Source organism: Balaenoptera musculus, chromosome 12 (assembly GCF_009873245.2).
Source record: "Balaenoptera musculus isolate JJ_BM4_2016_0621 chromosome 12, mBalMus1.pri.v3, whole genome shotgun sequence".
Taxonomy (NCBI): Eukaryota; Metazoa; Chordata; class Mammalia; order Artiodactyla; family Balaenopteridae; genus Balaenoptera; species Balaenoptera musculus.
Window position 1 is genome coordinate 39,431 of NC_045796.1, and position 11,887 is coordinate 51,317.

The 11,887-nt window shown below is 41.1% G+C and overlaps 1 protein-coding gene across 1 annotated transcript; it reads right to left on the reverse strand.

Annotated features, from left to right (window-relative positions):
* Positions 1–730: 730 nt before the first annotated feature.
* Positions 731–1,465, reverse strand: LOC118905283 (eukaryotic translation initiation factor 3 subunit J-like). The gene is given in 2 exon segments (XM_036871891.1): positions 731–955; positions 957–1,465. Coding segments are annotated over 2 exon segments (615 nt in total). The 5' UTR covers positions 1,454–1,465; the 3' UTR covers positions 731–837.
* Between the last annotated feature and the right edge of the window lie 10,422 nt (positions 1,466–11,887).

An 11,887-nucleotide genomic window follows, 5' to 3' on the forward strand; every position in this document is an offset into this window, starting at 1 on the left:
CTGAACACATTTTATAAAGGAAAGGAAATGCCAAAACCCTATTAAAGCTGATCCACTGCAGCCTCGGAGAACAAAGATTTGTTTCTCAGACACTTAAATCAGACAAACAAAGCAGGTAAGGAGTTTCCCTCCCCCATCTGAAGCACTCCATCAGTAGAATAGTCTGATAAATAGAAACTAGACAGTCTATGCGTCCAAGAGATTCCACAACTTGGTAATGCAATAATGGAGAGGTTTATCTTCTTCAGCTTCAGAGTTGGAGGTTTTGGTCATTTAATTTTTAAGTATCAAACTAGTGCTTTTCAGCCGCCGTATCTTCACTCTGAGATAAGCAGTCTTCTTCACAATGTATTTTTAATATTCTCAAGCTCAATTTGAAGGCAAAGCAATTTTAATACTAGGTGCACACCCCATGCCCTTGCAGCAGACTGCTTTTCTTGACAAGTTATGAAGTAGTTCAAGGAGGTATGGTTAAGGCTGTATTACTGAATGGTGCTGGTAAATACTACACAATTTTTTGTCATGTTGCAACTTTTGTTTCCAATTTAGTGACTGCTGCTATGGAATCAGATAGCAACAACAACAACATTATTAGGTCTGTTTTTTTAAACTATGATTTAGTAGCAATGGAGGTTCCCAATTTTAACCCCTTGGCAGCAAGATCCAAGTTCCCTCATTTGCACATTAGCACCTAAGTGTCAAGGGGTTAAATAACCAGCACAAAAGATACTGCACTTCTGATTGTAGCATTTGGCAGAACTGAAAGGAAAGGAAGTTGTGCTACATGTTGAAGGGATTGTGGGCAAGAGAAAGAAGACACCAGGAGAAGATAAAATGTCACATGAAGTCTTCATAGTCTTGTACATATCCTCCATCATAACCACCATAACCTGCCAGATCGTCTTTCATGGTAGCCTTTAATCCCCCTCTGGGAACCACACCTTTCTTCTTTTTGGCTTTGCTTTTCTTGCTTCTGTTTTCCACTGCAAAGTACAGTCAATGAATTGGTAATCTTTTTCAAGTCATCAATTTCCAATGAAATACACGCATCTCGAACTAAGGCTTCCAAAAAACTGGCATAATATACTGATTTTTCATATTGTGTAATTCTATCCTTTAGTAACTTTCCAAACTCTGTGAAGGCATCTCTTGAAGATGGGTTCATAGCATCTATTCCATAAACTGTATTATTAACACCAAACGTTTCTTTCTCTAATTCGAGGTCTGACTCTTCCTGTAATTTCTTTAGCCGCAGTTTATCTGCTAATTGTTCTGGTGTTAGCACTCTAGGTTCTTCAGGTTCTTCTAACTTGACGTCCTCGTCCTCGTCCTCGTCTTCCCAGCGGTCCCCGCCGGCGGTGCCGCCGCCCCCCACCTTCCGCACCGGGTCTTCCACGGAGAACGTGTCCGCGTCCCAGGAGTCGGAGTCCCCCGCCGCCGCCGCCGCCGCCATCTCAAGCCGGGTGTGAGCCTAATTATTGTTTTAATTGAAAAGAGGAGACTCAGCCTCTGAGAGCAAACCCCTCCCCCGTCCCCTCTGCGCCCGCGCCTGGGCTGCAGCCCTGTGCTGGGTGGTCCTGAGCGCCCCCTGCAGCCCAGCGCATACCCTGCAGGGGAGGATCCCGCCTGGGCTCACAGGGCAGTTACCTTCCAGCGTGTCTAGTCCAGTATTAAATGGCTGTTTTCTGCCTTCAGAATATTCTTTTAGAGACAACATATTATTTTTAATCATCTCTAGAAATAGCCTCAATAAATCCACATACTCGGTAGGGAGACCCCAAACAAGCGTTTTATGAAAACACCAGGGAGCCCCTTCCCTGGATCTGTGGATGCACGGACGCAGTTGACACTTATAGTGAGTCCAGACACTCTCAAGGAGTTTGGGGGCCTCTCATCTCCTGGAGGCTCCTGTGGTCTAATATTATGTCAGGGAATAGCCGCGCATAGAAAGCATGGGGCTCAATGCCCACTCCCCCTCTACTATTCCAATAACACACACACACACACAGCCTGATATTGGCAGCAATGACCCCAAATCTGTCTTTCTTCCCTGAATCTAGCACAGGCGCAGCGCCGCCCACCCCCCACTGGCACTAAGCCTAGGTGTGTGACTTGATTTGACAAACAGACCAAATGCAAGTAAACAAAGACAGGTGCACACATATTGGGTTTGCCTGTTTTTGCAGCACCTGGAACCCTGCAGGGGCCCCAGAAGAAGGGACCAGGCTTGCCCCACATTGTCAGAAACCAGTGCAGTCACCCCCTTGACAACTCAAAGCAGTGCAGCTGGGGGTCCCCTAGTGACCCCACCTGTGGAGGGGAGACCGCTGAGAAGTCAAAGGAGGAGAAGGCAGAGCCCCTGTCACCTGACTCAGGTGATGCTGCTCTGTAGGGTCACCTGTCTGAGGGGGCAGCACTGGGCAGGTGAGCTAGGTCAGCTGTGTGAGTTGTACCCTGGCAGGGCACCTCTTCACCAGGATGGCCACAGGTACATCCATCCTCGGGCTCCATCCTGCTGGTCACCTTCCCTCCTGACCAACTGCCCCGAGGACCTCAGGACCTGGCATCCAATGGGGAGACAGGCCCACTACTTAGTCAACCACGTCCACTTCACCAGGTCCCTGTGACAAACCTGCTTCTCTTTCTGGTTCTGAGTCTCTGGTGAAGTCTTCATAGATATTCCTGAACATATCAAATACCCAAGAGCAGGAGAGAGGTTTTGGCCATGACCATCAGGGTACAAGAGAGAATGGAGCCTGAGGTGCAGGAGTGAGGTGCTCTGAGCCTGGTCTCCCAGCTGTAGGTACCGAAGCCCCAGTGCTCTGATGTCCTGGATGTGGTCTCGGTGCATCACTAGTTCCCCTCCCCAGAGAGAGTCTGCACATTGTGGATCTTTCAGTGTTAATCCACTGCTAGGACCCTGGGGTGGAGGTCATGTGTGGGGAGGGGGCTTTCTACATTGTTAAGGTTTAATACCTGTGGTTCAGTGGAACTGGGTCTGGGCTGTGACCTCCATAAGGGTCTCCAGTGTTGTGGCTCATCCCCTGCCGCTACTCCCTCCCAGGCTGCAGTGTCCCCTGTCTATTCCTTTTTAGTCTCTTAACCTGATAGTTGTGCCCCCTCCCTGGGTCTGGAGAGGATAAGAATTCCTACTCACCTCCTAGGAGAAGCTTGTGGAATAGTTCTTCCTCTGGAGGGTCTGCCTGGTGGAAGTTCTGGGTATGTTTCGATATTTCTCAGTTGTTAGTCTTTGCTTCCCTCTAACAGATGTCATGAAGGGATAAATATGGATCCTTACTGTGAGGACCTGGATGTTTCTGGGGTTAAATCCCACAAATTATGGGGTGTGGACCCCAGAAATGCTCATCCTCACACTGGTCCACCCTGGTCCTGCCGACATTCATAGTTATTCAACAGTAGGTGCTCCCCCAGCAGCTTGTCTTCCAAGCGGGCAGATCTCACCTGGATTCTGGACGTGCCCACCTCTCTAGTTTTGGGGTGGGGGTTTCCCCTGAAATGTCAGGACTCTGTTAGGTTCAGGGAGATTATTGGTGTTCAGTTTATTCAGAATTTTCTTGCTTTAAGGATGGAAATGACAATTTCCAAACGTGTTACCTGTTGATGCACAAACCAGAAGTATCAGCAGAGGTCATCTTTGACCTGTTAGTAAAAGAAGGAATCTAATGTCACTAAGTGTAAGAGGATCCTGGACAGACATAACTGAACATAGGAAGACAGGGATGAAGGACACAGCAAGACTCTCACATAAAAGTCTCAGATTCCAAGCCTCTCCCCAAAAGGCTGGAATTCAAAGAGTACAACAGGTGATGGTCATGTCCCTGGTGACAAAGTTCTAGTCACAAGGCAGGAGAATGTCTTCTGGGGCATCCCTGGCTCCTGAGGAGTTAATTTCAGAGGCGTCATCCCCCTTCTCCCAGTCCCTTTCCACGTCTGCATGTGGCCTTGGGAATTGCGGTCACCACCTCCATACGGGATGTGGGTCAACTGGGGGTGGAGCTGACATGCGCGTGTTCCATGCAGAAGATTGTTCAAACCCCCTCTCTGGGTACATGAACTGTTGAATCCCCCAAGCCTGGAAACACTCACATCTGGGCTCTTGTTTCATTAGTTTGTGATTTGCCTCATTGTTTACTCAGTTCAATTTGTCTTCCTACACTATCTGCTGAAATAGCCTCACATAATTATCTAAAGCCATTAAGATAAAAAGTGATTTGAAAATCACTAAGTTCCACTGAGCTCAAAGTCGGTGTTTGTTGCATTAGACAGTCATGAGACATGGCTGAACACCAAGATGGTGCTCACAATGGTTTCATCTTCAGCAGGGAAAATTCTGTACATTCCTTACATGTGTTAGGCTCTCTCGTTGATAACCTTGACCTGGTGTAATGTTTTCATGGACCATACCTCAAAATTAAAACTGAGATTATTAACCAGGAATTAGTATTACTAGCAAAATCTTTGCTTTAGAAGATATTCCTCTATCTGATGTAAAATCCACCCAAATGACAGAAGTTACTGCAGTTACTAGAGCTTGTCAATTGGCGAAGACCAGAGAGTAAACACATAGGTTTTGGGAGTAGTGCAAGGTATTGGGTTGTTTTGAAAACAAAGCAGGGGGTCGTCTCACATCTGCTGGAAGCATCATCAGATGCACAACAAGGTAAGGAACTTTTAGACAGGCCTACACCCTAGAGACTTGGCATATAAAGGGGAAGGCAGTGCAAAATTAGATACTATGAAAGCTGTAGATAATGCTGTAGCAGATCATTTACCCAAGAGTGGCCTTAATCTGGTTCTCAACTTTCTAGACCCTGAAAGATAAATCTCTGGGAATTCCCTGGTGGTTCAGTGGTTAGGACCCTGCACTCTCACTGCCGAGGGCCCGGGTTTGATTCCTGGTTGGGGAACTAAGATCCCACAAGCCACGCAGTGTGGCAAAAAAAAAAAAAAAAAAAAAAATTTTCTGGAGGAAGCTAAGAAAGTCATAAGATATACAGTCTTAAATAAGAAATTGATTTTATATTAAAAATAATAGAAAAATTCTAGTTAGCTACTTCATTCAGATAATCTGCAATCTCACACTTTGTGACATCAGATGTTTTCAAATAAATATAAGTTAAACTTCTCTATTAATCTTCTCTACATGGTACTGATAGGCATAGAGTAGGATAATTGAACAATTAGTTTAGAAATCTCATGAGGGGATTAAAGACAGAAAGGGAATTATAGGAGTTTGGGAGACTTCTGTAAGCTAATGACCACTCAAGAAAAGAATCCAGTAACCAAGCAACAATCTACTCTACCTAGAAGGAAGACCAGGTGCATCCAAGTGTCAGACACACTCAAGCCACAAATCCTGATAGTTAAAACACAAGACAATAGATATGTGGTCTGAATCTTGTTACATGAAGGCAGGGAGTTAATAACCCTTGAAGAGTAGCATTTCTGCATGTAGCCAGGACAGAAATATAGGTGAGAGGGGACATTATACAGAAACCTGAGATGAATTACCATATTTTAGTATATGTTGCCACCCTTCTGCTAATATACATATGATTTAAATAGTGTCATGACCTTCCGGGTTAGACCATATAGGGTTAAAGGAGGAATTGGTGATGTAAGACTTGATGTCTACCCAACAATGACAAAGAAGGTTTTCTTCTCCCCTCCCACTTTTTCATTGATTATAAAAATGTGGCCCTCTCTGTTTTCTGGGCTTGGCTTCCCGCTTGTATCTCTCACAAGCATCCTATGCTAATTAACTCAGACTTTGCCTATCGCTTTGCCTCTGGCTGAATTCTTTCTGAGATGGGACAATAGAACCCGAGCTCCAGAGAGTCCTGACACCAGGTTAGCTGTTTCAATCAGATGACAGTGGGTTCCAGTTCCCTCCTGAGTCAGGGATGGTGGGTACATGTCCCATCCGAAGGAGTGTGAATTCAGTACAGGCAAATCGGTGACTATCTTAAATCAACACATGTGGAAACTAAAAACAAACAAATAAACAAAAAAACCCCCACAAAAATCATAAAAAAACACAACTAAGGTAATTTTTCAGTTCTGTGTAAGCAGCCAACAATGAAATCCTGTGAAACTGTAAGGGAGGCACACAGAAACAATCCTCTAGGGCCCTTTGAACACTGAGATGGATTTAACTCAGCTTCCAGAGTCTGGAATTTGAATATATTTTATTTATTTTATGTCTAATTTCTGGCTTTCTTGAAGTAATTCCTTGCCAGAAGGCTACAGCCCTTAGAGTTCATAGAACGATTCTTGAATGTGTGTTCCACTTGTGGTGTAGCAACATTCATACCAAGTGACTGAGGTGCTCACCTTACAGGAATCTTTATAAAACAACCCTGTAAGGTGTCACTATGACTCAGTACTACACAGTCATCACCATCCACAGTCTTCTGGAAAGGTTGAAAAAGTAGCTCCCTAAATTAAAATTATCCAAAATTTCCAAAACTTGGCCAAAGGTCCTCCCCTTAGCACTAGTGACATCATTATCAACTACCTCAAAGAAAAATCAATTTTCACCCTGTGAGGTGGTAACTGGAAGAACCATGCATTTAGAGACATGTCCCTGCAATACTATCCCTGCCCTATTGCATTTGGACACACAAGATAATGGAAAGGATTCATGTATAACACCCACTCCTGGCACCAAGACAAAGGCTGCCTGCTCACTACATCTAATCAATAGCCTTCTAGGATATTCAACCAGTTAATTTTATCTATTGAAAGAGACATCAGAGCAAAACTGCCCCTGAACCTCATTGAGGGACCATATCAGGTACTTTTAACAACAAACACAGCTGTGAACCTCCTGAGTGTGGACGTTTGGATATTTGTTTCACAGCTGTCTTAGTCCATTTGGCTCCACAAACAAAGTACCATAGACTGGGTGGGTTATAACCATAGACATTTATTTCTCATATTTCTGTAGTCTGAGAAGTCCAAGATCAGGGTCTGGAAGACATGATTCCTGGAGAGAAACTGCTACCTAGATGGCTGACTTTTCCCTGATACCTCACCTGGTGCGATGGGGCAGGGAGCTTTCCCTGTCCTCTTTACAAGGCACTGATTCCGTTCAGAAGGTCTCCACCCTCCCGACCTAAGCCCTTCCCCAAGGGCACTTCTCCCAATACCATCATGTTGGGCATTGGGTTTCAACATGTGTATTTTTGGGGGAAAAAAAGCACTGAACTGATCACAGTAACTAAAGAATCAATTCATAATTCCACACAATTGGAAGGCTCCCCAGGTGAGCCCCGCGAACTGAAGATTCTCATGGATGTTATAGAAGCTCTGATCTTTGCTAGAAAACTGCTGATGTAAGACCTTCAGAACCAGCTGATGACCTTAGAGAGTGGACAGTTTCCATCCAAAATGTTCGACTAAGAGCTCAAAATCTATTATGACTTTATTGTTGTTGTTATTATTACTATTATTATATACTTACATATATTTATCATTATATTTTTCTAAGGACTCAGATGGTTATATATCCATAATGGCAACTTAGCTTTTTCTTTCATTTTTGAATAGCTGCTAATTGGAATTAGTAATTACACTATTTTTTGTTTAATTTTTATTGGAGTATAGTTGATTTGCAATGTTATATTAGTTTCAGGTGTACAGCCAAGTGAATCAGTTATACATATATATATATCCACTCTTTTCTTTTTTTTTTTTTTTGATTCTTTTCCCATATAGGCCATTACAGACTATTGAGTAGAGTTCCCTGTGCTATACATCAGGTTCATATTAGTTATCTATTTTATATATAATAGTGTGTATATGTCAATCCCAATCTCACAATTTATCCCTCCCCCACTTATTCCCTGGTAACCATAAATTTGTTTCTACATCCATGATTCTACTTTGGTTTTGTAAATAAATTCATTTGTACCCTGTTTTTTGTTTTTTCTGTTTTTTTGTTTTGTTTTGTTTTTTTTAGATTCCACATATAAGTGATTTCATGTGATACTTGGCTTTCTCTGTCTGACTTACTTCACTTACTGTGACAATCTCTATGTCCACCCATGTTGCTGCAAATGGCATTATTTTGTTCCTTTTTATGGCTGAGCAATATTCCATTGTATATATGTACCACATCTTCTTTATCCATTCTTCTGTTGATGGACATTTAGGTGGCTTCCATGTCCTGGCTATTGTAAATAGTGCTGCAATGAATATTGGGGAGCATGTATCTTTCTGAGTTATGGTTTTCTCTGGGTATATGCCCAGGACTGGGATCATATGGTAATTCTATTTTTCATTCCTTAAGGAACCTCCATCCTGTTCTCCTTAGTCACTGTATCAATTTACATTCCCACCAAGAGTGTAGGAGTGTTCCCTTTTCTCCACACCCTCTCCAGCCTTTATTGTTTGTAGATTTGCGAAGACGACCATTCTGACCTTTGTGAGGTGATACCTCATTGTAGATTTGATCTGCATTTCTCTAATAATTAGTGATGTCGAGCATTTTTTTTTCATGTGACTTTTGGTCATTTGTATGTCTTTTTTAGATAAATGTTTACGTAGATCTTCCACCCATTATTTATTTAGGTCGTTTGTATTTTTTTTTTTTTTTTTTGGATATTGAGGTGCACAAGCTGTTTGAATGTTTTGGAGCTGAATTCCTTGTCGGGTGCTTCATTTGCAAGTATTTTCTCAACCCATTCTTTGGGTTGTCTTTTTGTTTCTTTCATGGTTTCCTTTGCTGTGCAAAATCTTTTAAGTTTAAAGAGGTCCAATTTGCTTATTTTTGTTAATTTTCATTACTCTAGGATGTGGATCAAAAAATATCTTGCTGTGATTTATGTCAAAGTGTGTTCTGCCTGTGTTTTCCTCTAAGAGTTTGATAGTATCTGGCCTGACATTTAGGTCTTTAATCCATTTTGAATTTATTATTGTATATAGTGTTAGGGAGTGTTCCACTTTCATTCTTTTGCCTGTAGCTGTCCAGTTTTCCCAACACCACTTATTGAAGAGACTGTCTTTTCTCCATTGTATATTCTTGTCTACTTTGTCATAGATTAGGTGTACATAGGTGTGAGGGTTTATCTCTGGGCTTTCTATCCTGTTCCATTGATTTATATTTCTGTTTTTGTGCTCAGTACCATACTGTTTTGATGACTGTAGATTTGTAGTATAGTCTGAAGTCAGGAAGCTAATTCCTCTAGCTCATTTTTTGTCTCTAAAGATTGCTTTGGCTATTCAGAGTCTTTTGTGTTTCCATACCAATTGTAAAATGTTTTGTTCTAATTTTTGAAAAATGTTCTTAGTAATTTAATAGGGATTACATTAAATCTGTAGATTGCTTGGGGTAATATAGTCATTTTGACAATATTGATTCTTCCAGTCCAAGAACATAGTATATCTCTCCATCTGTTTGTGTCGTCTTTGATTTCTTTCATCAGTATCATATAGTTTTCTGAAAGAGGAAATCAAAAAATACCTACAGGGCTTCCCTGGTGGTGCAGTGGTTGAGAATCTGCCTGCCAATGCAGGGGACATGAGTTCGAGCCCTGGTCTGGGAAGATCCCACATGCTGCGGAGCAACTGGGCCCGTGAGCCACAACTACTGAGCCTGCGCGTCTGGAGCCTGTGCTCCGCCAACAAGAGAGGCCACGACAGTGAGAGGCCCGTGCACCACAATGAGGAGTGGCCCCCGCTTGCAACAACTAGAGAAAGCCCTCGCATAGAAATGAAGACCCAACACAGCCAAAAACAAACAAACAAACAAACAAATAAATAAATAAATAAATAAATTTTAAAAAACCCCTACAAAAAATGACAATGAAAACATGATGACCAAAAACCTATGGGATGCAGCAAAAGCAGTTCTAAGAGTGAAGTTTATAGCAATACAATCTTACCTCAAGAAACAAGAGAAATCTCAAGTAAACAACCTAACTTTGCACTTAATGCAATTAAAGAACAAAGAAAACCAAAGTAAGTAGAAGGAAAGAAACAATAAATATCAGAGCAGAAATATGTGCAATACAGATGAAGAAAACAATAGCATAGATAAGTGAAACTAAAAGTTGGTTCTTTGAGGAGATAAACAAAATTGATAAATATTTAGCCAGACTCATCAAGAAAACAAGGGAGAGGTCACAAATCAATAAAATTAGAAATGAGACAGGAGAAATCACAACAGACACCACAGAAACTAAAAGGACTATAAGAGAGTACTACAAACAACTATATGCTAATAAACTTGACAACCATGAAGAAATGGACAAATTCTTGGAACGGTACAATTTTCCAAGACTGACCAGAAAAATTAGAAAATATAAGCAGACCTAACACAAGTAATGAAATCGAAACTGTAATTAAAAATCTTCCAACAAACAAAAGTCCAGGACAAGATGGCTGCACAGGCAAATTCTATCAAACATTTTGAGAAGAGCTAACACCTATCCTTCTCAAACTCTTCCAACAGCAGAGGGAGTAACACTTCCAAATTGGTTCTGCGAGGCCACCATCACCCTGATACCAAAACCATACAAAAATATCACAAAAAAAGAAAATTACAGACCAATATCACTAACGAACATAGATGCAAAAATCCTCAACAAAATACTAGCAAACAGAATCCATCAACACATTAAAAGAATCATACACCATGATCAAGTGGGGTTTATCCCAGGAATGCAAGTATTCTTCAATATGTGCAAATCAATCAATGTGATGCACCATATTAACAAATTAAGGAATAAAAACCATATGATCATTTCTATAGATGCAGAAAAAGCTTTTGACAAAATTCAACAGCGACTTATTTTATTTTATTTATTTATTTTTAAAAACATCTTTATTTAAATATAATTGCTTTACAATGGTGTGTTAGTTTCTGATTTATAACAAAGTGAATCAGTTATACATATACATATGTCCCCATATCTCTTCCCTCTTGCATCTCCCTCCCACCCACCCTCCCTATCCCACCCCTCTAGGTGGTCACAAAGCACCGAGCTGATCTCCCTGTGCTATGCAGCTGCTTCCCACTAGCTATCTATTTTATGTTTGGTAGTGTATATATGTCCATGCCACTCTCTCACTTTGTCCTAGCTTACCTTTCCCCCTCCCCGTATTCTCAAGTCATTCTCTAGTAGGTCTGTGTCTTTATTCCCGTCTTGCCCCTAGGTTCTTCATGACCATTTTTTTTTTTTAGATTCCATGTATATGTCAACACCAATTTATGATAAAAACACTCCAGAAAATGGGCAAAGAGGGAACCTACCTCAACATAATAAAGGCCATATATGACAAACCCACAGCAAACATCATTCTCAATGGTGAAAAACTGAAAGCATTTCCACTAAGATCAGGAACAAGACAAGAATGACCACTCTCACCACTCTTATTCAACATAGTTTTGGAGGTCCTAGCCATGGCAATCAGAGAAGAAAAAGAAATAAAAAAAATCCAAATTGGAAAAGAAGTAAAACTGTCACTGTTTTCAGATGATAGGATACTATACATAGAAAATCCTAAAGATGCTACCAGAAAACTACTAGAACTCTCAATGAATTTGGTTGAAGTTGCAGGATACTAAATTAATACACAGAAATCTGTTGCATTTCTACACATTAAAAACAAAGATCAGAAAGGGAAATTAAGGAAACAATTCCATTTACTATTGCATGAAAAAAGAATAAAACATCTAGGAATAAACCTACCTAAGGAGGGGAAAGATCTGTACTCTGAAATTTATAAGATGGTGATGAAAGAAATCAAAGATGACACAAACAGATGGAAAGATATACCATGTTCTTTGATTGGAATAATCAATATTGTCAAATGAGGATACTACCCAACATAATCTACAGATTAAATGCAATCCCAAACA